The sequence below is a fragment of the Vombatus ursinus genome, unplaced genomic scaffold, assembly GCF_900497805.2.
Source record: "Vombatus ursinus unplaced genomic scaffold, bare-nosed wombat genome assembly UNPS02014841.1, whole genome shotgun sequence".
NCBI classification, from domain to species: domain Eukaryota; kingdom Metazoa; phylum Chordata; class Mammalia; order Diprotodontia; family Vombatidae; genus Vombatus; species Vombatus ursinus.
The window spans coordinates 36,729,283-36,746,693 of NW_020954619.1; the positions used below are offsets into that span (position 1 = coordinate 36,729,283).

General features: G+C 39.0%; 1 protein-coding gene across 1 annotated transcript in view; it reads right to left on the reverse strand.

Annotated features, from left to right (window-relative positions):
- Positions 1-17,411, reverse strand: part of MYT1L (myelin transcription factor 1 like) — a 361,563-nt gene that overhangs the window by 41,071 nt on the left and 303,081 nt on the right. The window contains exons 18-19 of the mRNA XM_027840345.1: positions 11,292-11,375; positions 8,998-9,219 (exon numbers count right to left, since the gene is read on the reverse strand). Coding sequence (XP_027696146.1) covers positions 8,998-9,219; positions 11,292-11,375 — 306 coding nt within the window. The remainder of the gene's footprint in view (positions 1-8,997; positions 9,220-11,291; positions 11,376-17,411) is intronic.

A 17,411-nucleotide genomic window follows, 5' to 3' on the forward strand; every position in this document is an offset into this window, starting at 1 on the left:
TTGTGGCATAGGAAACTTCTTGTTTCTTGCCCTGTAGTACCGTTTATGCTTTTGGAACTTTGAACAGTTCTCTTTAATTATCTAACCAGGCAGCTATTGTTCTAGAAGAAAGGGAGTAAAATTGGGAATGCTTTTTCTATTCCAGCCCAGTCTTCTCAGATGCTAGAAGTTGGCTTGTTTTATTGAATTACAGGACCTCAGTATTAGCAAGGACCTCAGAGACTGTGTAAACTCCGGGTGGGGAACCTGCGGCCTCGAGACCACACATGGCCCTCTAGGTCCTCAAGTGGGGCCCTTTGACTGAATCCAAACTTCACAGAACAAATTCCCTTAGTAAAAGGATTTTTTCTGTAAAACTTTGACTCAGTCAAAAACAAACAAACAAACAAAAACCATTCCCTGCTCTCATCCCCTGATTACAAGATGTAAACAACTATGTACAAACAAGCAATTTACAAGATAAATTAGAGATAATCAACAGAAGAAGGCACTAAAATTATTAAAAGAGATCAGAAAAGGCTTCTTGCAGAAGACAGGATTTTTGGCTGAGACTTGAAGGAAGCCAGGGAAGCTAGGAAGGAGGGATGACGAAGAGGAGCATTCCAGGCATGAGGGACAGACAGTGAAAACACCTGGAGTCAGGGGATTGAATGTCTTGTGTGAGGGTAGTATCATAAAGGGGGGAGTAAGGTATAAGAAGACTGTAAAGGCAGGGAAGAACTAGGTTAAAAAGGATTTTTAAAACCTAACAGATTTTATATTTGATCTTGGAGGTAATAGGGAGCCACGGGAATTTATTGAATGGGGGAGAGGATGACAAGGTCAGAACTAAAATTTAGGAAGATCAATTTAATATCTGAGTGGAGGATGGGTTAGAATGGGGAGAGACTTAAGGCAGTGAGATCTGCTAGCTAACAGGCTATTGCAGTAGTCCACAGCATGAGTTGATGAAGGCCTGCATAGGGTGGCGGCAGAGTCACAGGATAAAGGGGAATGTATACAAGATACTCCAAAGTTAAGATGGACAACACTGGAGAACACATTGGATATAGGAAGGGGGGAATGAGAGACGGTGAGCAATCAAGGATGATACCTAGGTTATGAGCCTGGGTGATTGGGAAGATACTCTCTGAACATTTATAAGGAAGTTAAGAAGAGGAGGAGTTTGGAGGAAAAGATAATGAATTCCATTTTGGACATGTTAAGTTTAAGATGTGTATGGGAAACCCAATTCAAGATATCCAATAGGAAATTGGAAATGTGAGACTAGAGTGGAGGAGAGGGATTAGGGCTGGATAAATACACTAGAGAATCATTTGCATGAGATAATTATTGAATCCATGGGAGCTGATAAAATATAGTTTAGTTTATATGTTGTACATTAGGTACTTCTTGAGGCACTATTTTTTTCTTTTTTAGTATACTTAGTATCTTGCACAGTGTTTTGTGCTTAATATATGGATCAAATTTGTTGAACTAAACAGAAATACGTTTACTTGATAAAATTAAACTTGTTGTTCACTCCACTTTTATATTTTCTTCTACCACCATCCTTTCTATTTTGTCCTTTTTACTGATACCATCTAGTTCATCTAGACCCTCATTTCCTGTGGACTAGATTATTGAAAAAGTCTTTTAACTAGCTTTCTTGACTCTTTTCTATTCCCTTCAATTCTTTCTACATACAGCTGTCAGATTAATCTTAATACATAGAGCTCCTAATGTCATTCTATTACTTAAAATCTTTGACAGTTTGCTTCTGGAGTAGTCTAAAATCCTTGGTTGGCATTCAGCACCCTTCAATTGTTCAACACAATATAAATTCCAACTAATTTATTCTCTCCAACCACACACAAACAATTATTTTTGGCTGTCATACTTTACACAGTCAGACCATTGAGTTGTAGTCTTGTATGATATCTGTTTGTGTACATATCATGTTGCCATATAATAGGATTACAGATTTAGAGCTGGAAGGAACGTTAGAGGTCCCCTTGTCCAATGCCCTCCGTCAGATGAGGAATCTGAGTCCCAAAGAGCTCAAGTGATGTGCTAAAGGTCACACAGGTAGGTAGAGGTAGAGTCAGGACTTCAGCTCAGGTCTTGTGACTGCAAGTTCCTCTCTACTATTAATAATAGGTAGCATTTATATAGCACTTCATGATTTGCAACGTGCTTTACATATTTTGTCTCATTTGAACCTTACAACAATCCTAGGGGTAAGGTACTATTATTATCTTCATTTTATAGATTAGGAAACTCAAGTTCAGTGACTTGTATAGGGTCACACAGCAAGTAGGTGTCTGAAGCAAGATTTGAACTAGCTCTTCCTGAGTCCTGAGTGCAGAATTCTATCCAATGTGCCACCTCATTTCTTGAAGCTAGAGATGATTTGGGTTTTCATCTTTGTATCCCCAATATCTATCAGTGCCCTAAACCCTTCATGAATGTTTATTTAACTGAATTTATGCAGGCATAACACATCCACACTAACACACGTCTCCATGTACACATACAGGAATATACATACATTGCATGTGTGTATGTGTATATATGTTTGTGTGTATTCCAGAATGCTATACATTTAATGCCAGGATTTGGGGACAAAAATAAAAAGTACATAGTTCTCACTGTTGTACCCAGCGAGGTATGGGATTGAGCCTTTTTCATGCATTGCTACATTGTGTATCTGAAATAACACAAGGTTTCAGCCCCTTTTGGTTCCCTATTTTATAGCTGGAACTGTGGCATCTCCTTGGTGGGCTAAAATGTCATTGCATGAAATATTTTGGAATATCCAGTCCAGAAAGGGACACCCCTTTCATTGCCGAAGCCAATCTAAATCCTATATGCTCTATAAGCAAACAGACTTTTGACTTGAAGGGAAATCAAAATTTGTACACAGAGGTAGGCTTAGACAAAATTGTTCAGCAATTGTTTCCAAACTTATTTTGGATCCCCTTTTATCCCTTAAGAAAAGTCCCTCTTACTTTTTTTCTCCTCAGTAGTCCCTTCTGCTATCTCTCTCTCACTCCATCAGACTGCTCCAAGTAAGGGACACGGTTTCTGTAAGTGGTCTCTTGCGGTTCTCTCAGCCTGTCTCCCTGACTTTGGCTTCGCTTGCTGCCTCACAGTTAAGCATTTCAATGGTGCATTGCTCTCCATCTTTAAATTCCTTGCTCCTTTCTCCTTCCACAGTTCCCACTCACTCTCCTAATCCCCAGCCATGGATCATCTGACTACCTGGGTTTTCTGCACCTGCACTTTCTGAGCTACTGAACACACAGAGGAAAGTGTTGTCAGGGCCCACTACAAATACATGCTCTCTCATTTCTCATTTTTCAGATGAAAGATCTGAAGCCCCAAAGAGAAAGTGATTCCCCTAAGATCGCACTGGAAGTTATCACTGGAATCCCACTGTTTTACCTCTCCTAAAGGCACTTTCATTTTAAGCCTTCTCCTAAATTTCTTACCCTAGGTTCTTTCTCTTTAGAGGCAGCTAAGTAATGCGGTGGGGCAGCTAGGTGGCAGAGTGGATAGAGAACTGGGCTTGGAGTTGAAATCTGGCCTCAGCTACTTACTAGCTGGGTGACCCTAGGCAAGTCACTTAACCTTGTTTTCCTCAGTTTCTCATCTGTAAAATGAGCTGGAGAAGGAAATGGCAAATCACTCCAGTATTTTTGCCAATAAAACCCCAAATGGGGTCATGAAGAATTGGATAAGACTGAACAAAAACAACAACAACAAAGTAATGCAGTGGATAGAGTGCTAGTGGAATGGAGTCAAGAAAACTTGAATCCAAATCTTGCCTTGGACACTAACTGTGTGACCCTGGGCTAGTCACTTAATTTCAGCCTGCCTCAGTTTCCTCATCAGTAAAATAAGGTTAATAATAACACATATCTGAGTTGTTGTGAAGATAAAATGGTATATTTGTCATGTTTTTAAAGTTCAATATAAATACTAGTAGTTATAGTTATTATTTCTCCTGTATTTTGGAGGAGACTATAATCATATAGGAGTATTTGCTGGTGTAGCTCCATTTAGTGGTTCCCAATGGAACCCCTCAGGATGCATTTGGCTCCTCCTCATGAGATAATAATTGTAAAGCACTTAGCACAGTATGGGGCACATAGCAGACACTAAATAAATGACGTTTCCTTCCTCTCTCTCTCTCTCTCACTCTCCTCACTCTCTTTTCCTTCCTTCCTTCCTTCCTTCTTTCCTTCCTTCCTTCCTTCCTTCCTTCCTTCCTTCCTTCCTTCCTTCCCTCCTTCTTTCCTTCCTTCTTTCCTTCCTTCCTTTTCTCTCCCTTCCCCCTCCTCTCCCGCCTCCCACTACAGTGACTTGCAAAGTGGATAGTACCTGATAACTGCTTTAGCATTTCCAGGATTACAGTGTGGACCCTGTGCAGCTCACATTGCTATCTACAACCTTTTAGTGTTAATTCAGTGAAGGGAATGGGGGAGAGCTCATTCATCACCTTCTTGATTCTCCCCTCATTGGCTTGATGAGGTATTGAGCAATCAGCCAACAATGCTGCAACCAGCAATCAAGATCATCCCTTGCTGGCCTGACTTTGACAGCTCAGTCAAGTCAATGGCACTGGCAGAAAGAGGGAGGGGAGGTATATATTACAAGAAATTTCAGATTGTTGTGCTACATGTCCCTAAATGTTACCAAACATGCTACATGTTACCAAACACATCTAAGAGACTGATCATGAGGAATCAGCTTCTTAGACTGTAACAGCATTGGGGATGATAGACAGATGCTTTAAAGTAGTCAAAATGTTGCCCTACTCATAGAATCATAGATTTATGGCTGAAAAGGAATGTAGAAGTCACTTAGCACAACTCCTTCATCTTACAGATAAGGAAACTGAGGCTCAGAGAGGTCAAGGCACTTGCTCAGTGTTACATAGGGAGTGCACAGAAATGAAAGGATTTGAACCTAGATCCTCTGACTCCAAATCTATCATTCCATCAATTTTAACACATTACTTCTCCAATAAAACTGGGGTTTCATATTCAACAGTGTTTAAGGGTTATAAGAATAATAACTTATAGAGCTCTAAGGTTTAAAAATATTTTATGCACATTATCTCTTTGTACCCCACAATTCTGTGAAGCAGGTAGAAAAATGTAACAGAGACATCTCTGATTTTGTACAAAGCTGTTGTTCTTGGTTGCTTGAGGCCATTGGTGAGTAAGTACTAAATGGCTTCATGCTTTGAGATGATGGGACAGTCTACTTATTGGCTGCTAAACAGGAATAACTGATGACTCAGTAGCTATTTAAAAGGGAGTAGGACCATCCTCAGTGTTCTCTTCACTTCCTGTTATGGACCATATGCAAACTACGTGAGGAGGGTATTCCCCATCCCGGCCTCCAAGCAGCACATGTCCTACTTAGGTGAGCTGAACCTAGGCTTTAGGCTGCCTCTTTTGTCTATTTTTTTTTCTTGATCTTAGGTGAACAAGTTTCTATCCTGAGATGGACACGTCCAGGCTTGGTGGCAGGGTTAGGAATTCAAGGTCCTGGGTCCTTTTGATCACTGCTAATTAGAAGCAAAGGGAATAGTTCCCATAAATGAATTCAGCTGTCTTGGAGAAGACAACCACCAACAAAAGCATTGGCCCACATCTGATCTATTTTTACCAGAAGATATAGATTAGGAGTTGTTTGGACGTACATAGCTGAGGTAAAATGTGGTGCCTGTTTGATAACCTAACAAATTTCTATGTTCTGGCAAGGTTTAAGTATCAGCCTTCTGAGAGAGTCTATCAGTAGTTATAATGAAGTTACTGAATTCTATTTTCAGTTGTTCTGTCAATGATCACTATGATCATTTTGCAATTTTTAGCATTTCTTTGTTTATGTAATAATATTTTTCTAGGACTCTTCTTCAAACAGAGCTTGAGAGGCTGACTGAACTTGGGAAGGCTTTCAGGCTCAGTGAATTTGGGATATAGCCCCTTTTCTTTTTCTTTTTTTTTCTTTGAGGTCACAAAACAAGTGGCTGTTTATTAGGGTTTTTTTCTTCTTTTCCATCATATTATTCTGCCTCTCTGGAAAGGCACGAGAAGGGGGTGGGGTATGGAGGCTGGGATTCAACCCCAAGAACACCTCAGTCCTCCCTTGTAGCCCCTTTTCTATTTGGACAAGGCAATCACCTTGTGTGCAGGCCTCATCACCTCACATCTACAATATTTCAATAGCCTACTGGTTGGTCTCCCCTTCCTCAAATCTCTTCCCACTCTAATTCATCCTTCACTGAGCTGTCAATATCTTACTAAAGTGTAGGCACAATCATATTGCCCGCCCCCAACCTCCATTCAATAAATTGTAGTTGTTCCCTATTACCTCAGGATCAAATATAAAATCCTCTGCTTGGTTTTCAAAGCCTTTTATAACCTGACTTTGTCTACCTTTCCAGTCTTCTTACACCTGAGATCCAGTGACTCCAGTAGTTTCCTTGCTGTTCCTCATAGAACACTTCATCTCCCGACCCTGAGCAATTTTATTGGCTGTCCCCCATGTCTGAAATTCTCTCTCTCCTCATCTCTGCTCCTAGCTTCCTTCAAGTCTCAGTTAAAGTCCTGTCTTTTACAGGAAACCTTTTATAGTCTTCCTTAATTTTAATGCCTTCCCTTTGTGTTTTCCCTGAATTATCGTTTGTGCGTTATCACCCCCTCTAGACTATGAGCTCCTATGAGAGCAGGGTCTGTTTTTTTTTCCTTTCTTTATATTGCCAGTGCTTAGCACAGTACTTTGCACATAATAGGCATTTAATAAATGGTAGTTGACTGACTGTTTTGGATCATATCATCTTCTGGAGAAGGTGACAACTGTCTCCTGCCTGTGAGTGCCACAGTAACTACCAGATTGTTGACAAGCTAAGCAGAAACATAGACTGCCAGAGCTAGATATGACTTCGGGTAGAGATCATTTTGTTCAACCATCTCAGTTAACAGAGGGTGAAATGGAGGCCTGGCATTTGGGGCAACAACACTTATCAGAATCCCTCTAATTTCATTCCAAGCATTTCAACCTATTTATGAAGTAGCCATAATATGGAAGTTAGACCCCATTGGCCTACTTCAAGAAGGTATAAGCAATGGGCTATCTTTGAGCAATACTATTCATGGCAAAATGGTCCCTGATATGTAAAAAATTCCTTTTGCCCCTAGTTATGACAATTCAGTCAAAAATTGGCAGATAGAAGCAAGTGTCTCAGTATAGTAAGGTGCATTTACTACTCATAAGCAAATTTACCTGAGCACCTGGATGACATTTCAAGAATGGGGGGCTGGGGCCCTTGATGTGAATGCTTACTGACTCCTTCATAGGATCATAGGACATTGAACTGGAAGGCACCTTAGATAACAACTAGTTCAGCCTCTTCATTTTACAGAGAAGGAAACTGAGTTTCAAAAAAGTTAAGTGACTTGGTCAAGGTTCCACAAGTAGTAATAAATAGAGCAGGAATTGGGACCTAGGTCCTCCCACTAATGACAAATCTAGTAGATAAATCATTACAGTATTCTGGTCAAGGCACTGACTGTCATTCTTTGTAGGGGAGGGTTCTGTGAAAGACCATATTTCTCTTAAGTATTTAGATGTTTCTAGATTCTCATCTTCCTGTAAAGAGAATTTTCCTAACTCAAAGGGAACATATATTACATAGATTCATGGCTGTAGAACTGGAAGGGTTTGGGGGGCCAACCTCCACATTTTTACAGATGAGGAAAACGGAGCACAGAGAGGTTAAGTGATTTGCATAAGGTCACCCAGTAAGTGTCTGAGGCTGGATTAGAATCCAGGTCCTCCTGACTCCAAGCCTCAGCCACTACATCATGCTGCCTCTGTTGCATTAAATATGATCTGTTTTTAAGTGAGCTTCTCTCTTCACTGCCAAGGCTAATGACAAATCTCCATCACTATCGTTTCTATTATTTTGTTCATCATCTTTACCTTTGTTTTGTTCTTGCTGGTGTAAGTGCATTGAGGATGCAGGCTGACATTCTTTCAGATAATGAGGTGATGAGCAACTTTTGCAAGTGTTCCTTCACTTCCTCTAAACTTGTAGGCACCTGCTGTTTAGTCTGGTTAAATTAGGAGAGCAGGTGAGTAGTCATTAAACACTCATTCCACAAGTCTGTGCTAATCTAGGCTGGATAAGCTGCTTCTGTTTATGCCTCTGTTTTGACAATAAGAATTCTAAACTTTTTTGTCTTTGGGATACACTACTAACATTGATTTGGCAATGCATGGTGCATGACAGGACTAAATGGTGTTTCAGGTTTCAAGCTTGCACCTTTGAGATTTGTTGATTCTGGAAAGAGCACTGGATTGGGAATCAGAGTACTGGGTTTCAATCATATCTCTGATACTATGTCACTTCCTCTCTGTGGGCCTCAGTTTCCTCATTTGTGAAGATAAGGGAGTTGGACTACATGACTTCTAAGTCTCTAAGTTCTAGGATCTTCTGAATATCTTCCTCCATTTCAAACTACCCTATAGAATAAAGCAAATCCAAATTATCTGGGCTGAGAAAACCTTCTGAAAATTTCCTTATTCCCCTCACACTGCTTGAAGATACATCAAGGAGTTACAAAATCAAGTGTTGGGCCTCAGAGCTTTACACTAAGGGCAAGCCTCTTGTAATTATTGTAACACCTCTTACAGATGTTTATTTTATGTGTTTTCATGGAGATACCTATTTGCACTGACCATAATACTTCGAAAAACTTGGATTTTGTTGCATCTAATGACACTTGAGCTTATGCTCACAATGTGTGTTTGTTTTCTAAAGTCTTACTTCTATCTCTCTACTGTGTCTCAGTCTTTCTTTTTATTCTCCAGTGAAAACACTGCATTGAGCTTATTAAAAGCTCCAGTTTACACCTGGACCAGGAGACTGAACATAAGACCATTCCCAACTAATGAAATGGGGTCTCATCATAGACAACAACCAATGGGGGAATTACTCACCTGCGGTGTGTAAGGAAACTACCACTGACGTGTCCTGAGCCATCACATCCTGGAGTGGGACATGACATACCTTCCGTCTTCACTGACTTCCAAGAGAACTGGGAGCCATTTAAGTACCCATCCTTTTGCCTTTTGGCTGCTAGAGGGCACCCTGACGCACTGCGGTGGGATGCATACTTTCCAGTTATATGACCCTGACCATCACAACCAGGAACTGGACATCTGGATAGCAGATAGATGAGATAAACTTTACTGTCTTGCCATCATATACCTGGTAGCCTCTACAACAAAGTCAAAACAACCTGACATGAAAAAAAAAAAGAACAATCATGCTCTACGGACTCAAAAAAAAAAAAGAAAGAAAGAAAGAAAGAAAGAAGAAAAAAATAATAAAGTGAAATCAACAAAGACGCCACCTAGTGGAATCATAACTATATCAGCTCATAGCTGGAGAGCTCTTGGCTGATGAAAACCCTCATACTTAGAAAGTAGGAGATGGACTCCAGCTTAGATGCAGACTTGAAAATTAGGCTGATTTCCTTTTGGAAAGACAGGTTTTTTTTTTTCAAAAGCTCTACTTTGGAATGGATTACTGGTCTTTAGAAGGGGACAATGTAAAATTCACAGGGGATCTTGTTTAGTCTCATTATTTTCAGCTTGAACACTGAATGGGATTAAGTTTTAAATGAGAAGAAAAACTGTGCTTTTGGCATTAACATTTAGGATATCCAGGGGGCAGGAGCTGGAACACTTGCTTGGCCACTTTATGTTTCCTACAGAACACTAGTGTATTGTTAGCCAGAATACAGCCTTCTAGTTAAATGAGACACCCTGCAGCATTTCTATCACAGCTGATGTCCAACTATGGGCTGATGCACCACAATAGCCTGAGGCTTGTCTGATGTCCAATTCTCAGTATAAATCTAGACTCTAGAGAACATTCACCCAACATGTCAATGAACTTTCTCATAATCTTATGATCACATCTCTCCTGACTGATTTGGCAAATAAAACTGTTTACACTTTAAGGGAGGTAGCAAGCCATGTAATCTATTAATAAAAATTAAATCACATGTAGCAAAAAGTAATAATAGCTGGCATTTGTATGGTGTATTTTGGTTCACAAGGCATGTTTACATAACTTCTTATTTGATCCTCACAATACCTTTGAGAGCTAGGTACATCAGCTGATAACACTATATAGGTGGCACAGTGGATAGAGTGCCAGGCCCAGGGCCAAGAGGAACTGAATTCAAATCTGGCCCCATATACTTACTAGCTGTGTGGCCCTGGGCAAGGCACTTAACTTCTATTTGCCTCAGTTTCCTCATCTGTAAATGGGGATCAGAATAACACACACCTCCCAGGATTTTGCGAGGGTCAAATAAAATAATTGTAAAACTCCTACTACAGTGCCTGGCACACAGTAAGCACTATATAAATGTGAGCTATTATTATTTTACAATTGAGGGACATGTTTTAATAATAATATAGCATGACGTAACAACAATAACAATAATAGTTTGATTTAAATGTCACTTTAAGGTTTACAAAATGCTTCACAAATTTTATTTCATTTGATGTTCACAACAACCCTGGGAGGTAGGTGCTATCATCATTATCCCCATATTACAGATGGGGTAACTGAGATTCAGAGAGGCCAAGTCACTTTGACAACAAGGTCATATAACTAGTAAATATCTGAGGTACGATTGAAATTCAGGGCTTCTTAACTCCAGGTCCAGCCTTCTTTCTTGAAGGTCACCCTGCCTGCCTCTCCATCAGACCTGTGAGAGCAATGGATCTGCAGTCAGGAATCCTGGGTTCAAAGCCCAGCTCTGCCACTTCCTACCTGGGACCTCCCTGGGCAAGTTATTTCACTTCCCTATACCCAGTTTTCTCATCTATAAAATGAGGAAGTTGGACCAGATGTTATCTAAGAGTCCTTCCAACACTGAATGTCTTATCCTCTCACCAGTCCTGTGTCCTGGGGTATGATAAATATCAGACAAACCTTCAGGGTTTTCTGATGAACATTAACTTTCTGTTGGACATTAGCTGTAATATCTATTTCTTTGTTGATTCTTCTAAGGTTATTCTCTTACTCTGCTCTTGACTTTGAAACAAACTTTCTCTCACCTGTTCACTAAATATTTAAAAGGATGGTGTAGCTGCTAGTTTATTTTGCTGATGGCCACTCCCGCTTCGGTGACACTCTTTGGACTGCCTGATCTTAACAACTGTGAAATCTGTATCTTTCCAATGGATCTACCAGGTCTTAGCATTCCACTTACCTAATGGGCTCTTGATCCTCTTTGTCTTCTTTGCTTTGTGCTATCCTGATTCCACTTTTCTTTGCTCTTGGACAACCTGAAAGACTAAACAAGAAGGAAAGTCTCAGAAATCGATCCCCTACCCTTTGTGCACTACACCATCTTCAACATCGTTGCTTGAATTGGACTCTTTGGAGAGTCCTTTGTTCAGGTGCTCTGTATCCCCTAAAGACATGTGGCGTTGGTCTGTCACCTTCACAGGAACATAAGAAAAGGAGACCATTTTACCCTGGGTCTGCCTTTGAAGCTGTGAACTGTCTTCCAAATTTGGGCTGATCTGAGTATATATACTCAGAGGCTGAGACTGCTGGCCACAAGAGAAGGACTAATAACCAAACAAAGAAATCACACAATATAAAAAGGGGAAGTTTCAATGCAGGTTCAATTTTAGAGTGTATGGATAACAGCCTGGGAAACTTCTATTCTTATGAGTTCTGTTATTTACTAGCAATGTGAACTCTCTGGCCCTCAGTTTCCTTTCCTGTGAAACTGATGGAGCTAGAATAAATTAGAGGCTTTAAACTTGGGCTTCATCAACTTGGGTTTTTTAAAAATGATATTTTGGTGACTGAACTTGAATATAATTGGTTTTCTTTGTAATTCTGTATATTTTATTTTATGCTTTTAAAAACTATTCCAAGAAGAGGTCCATAGGATTCAACAAATTGTCAAAGGGGTCCATGACCTAAAAAAGGTTATGAATTCTAAGACTCGATGGTCTTAAAGGCCCTTTCCAACTGTAAATCTTGTGAAAAGTATGAGACAGGTGAGATGAGCTAGTACCTAGGGTGAAAAGCCCATAATCTTTTGTCATTCCATCTTTCTCACTGCCTCACAATTCCTAACCCCTTAATTCATCCTCACTGTGACCTCAGTTGATGTTTCGCCTTCCTTTCCTCTCACTTCTCTCCTCTGACACTGCCACCACCCTGGTGCAGTCTCTCATCACCTCATGCCTGTGCTATTGCAATAGCCTGCTGGGTGGTCTCCCTGTCTTTATTCTCACTCTGGTCCATCTTCTTCTCACCTAACAAAGAGATTTTCCTGAAGTACAAGTCTGACTATGACACCTTCCTCCCACCACTCATTCAATAAAACTCTACTGGTTCTCTGTTACCTTCAGAATCAAATCTAAAATTCTTTGCACGGCCTTTAAAGCCCTTTCCGGTCTGACTTTTTCCTACTACTCCAGCCTTCTTATACTTTCTTCCCTTCCATGTACTCTATTGACAATGGCCTTCTCACTGTCCCTAACACAAGACACTCAATCTCCTGACTCCATGCATTTTCACTGGCTGTCTCTCATGCCTAGCCTTCTATTCCTCCTTGTCTCTGTTTCCTGGCTTCTTTCATGTCTCAGCTAAAATCCCACCTTCTACAAGAAGCTTTTTTAAACTACCCCTTACTGCTAGCACTTTTCCTGAGATTACCTCCAAGTTATCCTGTCTATATCTTACTTGTACAGAGTTATTTACATGTTGTCTCCCCGATTAAACTGTGAATTCCTTGAAGGCATGGATGGGTTTTACCTATGGTAGGCACTTAATAAATGCTGGCTGACCTGAAGCATACTGATATACTGAGGTAGAGATAAGATGCTGAAGGAAGCACATTAACAGATATTTTTGGCTTGGGTATATGGATGAAGAGGTGAACAGGAAAGGGAGAGTAGGAATTTAATGGAAGCATTGCAGGGATAAACCTGGGATCTTATATATAGAGGGCCCCCATGGATATTCTGGAGCCAGATCACACTAGTTTGTTGATTATTAATTTTTTTATGTGACCATTTATATTACAGACAAACACTATAAATCTGAACAGGGCTTATTTATTGTTTTGTAGATTGTCTAGATAGAAGAAAGTGAACTATTAATGATGTAGATTAAACTTGAAGGTGTGAGTGGTGCACTTTTTTTTTTTGAGAGTCAGTTGTTAAACATTTACCAGCACTCCGCTTCCCACCCCACCTCCCCCCAGTGGAGGACTGGTTAATCAATGATAGATTTGTTTCTTTTATGCTTCAAAATAAATAGGGTACAAAAACTCATATTAAATTATGTGTTTTTTTAAATTCTGAAATAAATCTGTTTTGTCCCAAGTTATTTTGGGGATAAACTTTAATGATTGCTACTATGGCAAAGATGGTATTTTCACCTTTACTACAATCAACTAACAAATATTTCATAATTTCCTATTATATACCCAGTACTATGCTGGGTGCTGGAGATAAAGAGACAAAAAAGGGAAACAAACTGCTCCTAAGGAGTTTGCCTTATATTGAAATATTTATAGAGGTGGCTTTACCCTCTGCTGATGCAGAATTTTCATGTCTCCCACGTACTGGGCTTTGGTGTTCTCCAGGAGGAGGACAAAACTTTTTGCTCCTTCCTTTTTTTTTTTTTTCCCCATTTACCCCTATCCAATTCCTTAATGACTAAGTTGGCTTGGCATTAAGCAGACTACATGAATGAACAGCACCACAGTGGAACTGTAGTTTGGTCTTAATCACATCTCTTCCATGAGTAGGGAGCAAAAAGAGGCTTCTAATCAATATTCCCCCTTCCCCCAATTTTTTTTACAGCTAGATGACACTATGAATAGAATGCTGGAGTCAGGAAGATCTGAGTTCAAATCCTGCCCCAATCACTTAATAGCTATATGATTTTTGCTGGGGCATTTAATCTCCATCTGCGTTATTTTCCATATACATGGAGTATGTATATATCTATATATGTATGTATATGTATATTTGTATATATCAATATCAAAATATATCTATATCTATGTCTATCCATCTATCTATATATATAAAATGGGGAAAATAACAGCACCCTCCCAGGGTTAATGTGAGAATAAAATGAAGTATTATTTGTAAAGAACTCTGCAAAACTTCATGTAACATATATATGCTATTTTTTTCTTTTTTTCTGGATCACTAATGCTAGTTTGTTTGTTGGTTATAAATCTTACAACAATCCTGAACCTTCCTATGATTTTCATTTTCTTATGGGACAAAGAATTAGGGACAATTTTTTTGGGGGGGGAAATACCACATACTTATAAGATTTTTTATAATGAAATTATTTGTAACACAAAGATCGCCAATCTAGAGTGTCTATACAACCCCCTCTTTGGGCTTGTGTAACTACTGGCATGAAACAAGAGGGGGAGAGTAGAGAGTCATATATGTACCTTTCCTCACATCTTCCCTTCATGTTTTAGGTAGTCATTGGATTAGCACTGAAGTTCCTTCTAATTCTGGGACTCCAATCAGTGGGTCAAGAGAAGTATAAAGGGCACTGTTACCACCTCCCTCTCCTGCTCCAGAGTGGAGACAGTAGCAACAGCTAGTTGTCAAGAAAAGGCTGAGTAGGAATAAAACTGTCTGAATGTGTCCATTTCTCTCCTCCCAGAAGCTCAACTGCTCTGGAAGATTCCATTCCTGACAATAGGGGAAAGAAAGGGTAGGAATGATGAGGGTGTGTGTTTTTGTTTATAACCACAGAATGATGTGGCTACTAGGTATTTGGGCTAAACCAGGAGAAGGGGGCTTCACAATTAAGTTGCTGTCCAACCTTTTACCATTCATTTTCCTAGTCTTAATCTTAATTTTCCCCATCTGAACAATGGGAGGATTGTACTAGACTATCCTGAAGGTAGCTTTGGTTTCTAATAATTCCATGATTCCAGAATACCATTACACCCTATGTTCATAAGGGTGAACTTCTATATAATTAAGCTCTGTTTTAGAATGACTTGGCTCAAGGTAACCATGTATTGGACTGAGAATGAAAAAAAAATACATTCTCTGCAATACTTTCTATACTGCTTACTCATAAACAGAAATGAAACTCATGACAAAAAAGAGGAAAGCTATGTAAAGAAACATAGAGGCTTAAAGATTTTAAATTATAGTTTTAAAGATTTTAAAATTAACAACTTGTATGGAAGAAGAGCATGGGGCAGCTAGGTGGCACAGTGGATAGAGTGTTGGATCTGGAGTCAGGAAGATGAATCTTCCTGAGTTCAAATCTGGTCTTAAACACTTACTAATTGTTTTCTCATCTAAAATGAGCTGGAGAAGGAAAATGGTGAACCACTCCAGTATCTTTGCCAAGAAAACCCCAAATGGGGTCACAAAGAGTTGGACACAACTGAACATTAATTTGCTTTGTTAGAATTAGAATTATTGATTTCCTCAATAGGGACAAGAGGAAGATCAAAGAAATTATAGGAAGAATTGAATGGAAGAATGATAATATCTTATAAAGAGAAGGCAGAACTACTCAACATTTATTTTGCTTCTGTTTTTTTCCCCTACCAAGTAGAAAGATTTTTGGATGAGAAAAGATGGAACAAATGGTTACAGTGATTTGAAATACAAGGTAAGTGAGAAGATGGTGACAGAATACTTAGGTGTCATCAATTAATTCCAATCATGATCCCCTGAAATACTATATCCTAGGATCCTGAAAAAATTGGCAAATGTGCTGGCTAGGCTTCTATCAGTGACTTTTGAAAAACTGTAGAAAACAGAGGAGGCACCTAAAGATTAGATATGGGCAAATGTATTAATTTTCAAAAAAAAAAGAAGAGGGAAGATTTCTCAACTTTTAAGCTAGTGATCATGACTTTGATTCCTGGCTAAAAGTCTATAATTTGTTATTAAATGAATTTGTCAAAGGGAAACATTGGTCACAAAGAACCAACATAGGTTTATCAAGAATAGGTGAATTTGTTTTACCTTAGACTAGACATTCCATCTCCCAACAGAGCATTTTCACACGCTGTCCCTCATGCCTCAGTCTCTCTCCCTCTTCATCTCTGTATCCTGACTTCCACAGCTTCCTTCAAGTCTCAGCTAAAATCCCTTCCCCAAGAAGCTTTTCCTGGATTATTTAATGCTAGTGCCATCCTTTTGTTGATAACCTCCAATTGGTCCAGTCTATATCCTGTTTGGACTCATTTTGCATGTCATCTCCCCCATTAGACTGTGAGCTCCTTGAGTATAGGGCCTTTTTTTTAAAAAACTTTCTTTGTATCTCTGGTGCTTATTGACGAAGTGATAGAAAAGAAAGGGAAATGCATCAGTGAAATATTTAAAAATATGCAAAAGAGAGAGGATGCAAGCTCAGAAAGGGAAAGCCAATTTTTCCAGGATCCTGAGATATAGTACTTCAGGGTATCACGATTGGAATTAATTGCTGGCACCTAAAGAAATTTGTTACTATCATATGAAACAATATAAACATAAAGAGCAAACTACGTAAAGAAGCACACAGTTTAATTTGTAATACTTTTCTGTTTTTTGTATATTTAATGTTCATGTTGGTTGAAGGTTGTCAAGTTTATAATAAAAGTTTTTTAAAAGAATACTTCATAGAAAAGGTGTTGATTTTGCTTGATATATTAATGTGTCATAAGGTCTATTAGTATATAATGAAAAGGATGCAAAAAATAGAAAATATCATCAGTAAAACATTTAAAAAGACAAAGAATAAAAATGAGTTCAGAAGGAGATACAAACAGGGCAATTTTGGGACAATCCCCATTAAAGTTAATATATACTTAAAATCAATCAGTATGTAATAATTTCACAGATTAATATATGTACAATCTTTTTTATTCTCTATATTTTGAAAGGTTTGTGTTTGTTTAAACTCAGGTTCATAATAAAATATTTTTAAAAACAGGTCATGTTAGATTAACCTCATTTCCTTTTTTGACATGTTTCTAGAAAGAGAAAGCAAAGAACTCCTACAGCTATAATATGCCTGGATTTCAGCAAGGCATCTGACAAAATATCTCATGATATCCTTGTGGACAAGATGGAAAGATACAGGACAGATGAAAGTTCAGTTGGGTGGAAACAGAACTGGTTACTACCTCAAAAGTGTAGTAAGTAATGGAATGATATACACCTGAAGGATAGTCTCCAATGGAGCAACTTACCAATCCTTCCATAGGCCTGTGCTATTTAACATTTTTATCAGTGACTTAAATGAAACTTTCCTTATAATCTAACTCTTACAGTCACACATTACAAATGGAAAGACCATAGTTTTGACTATAAGGAGT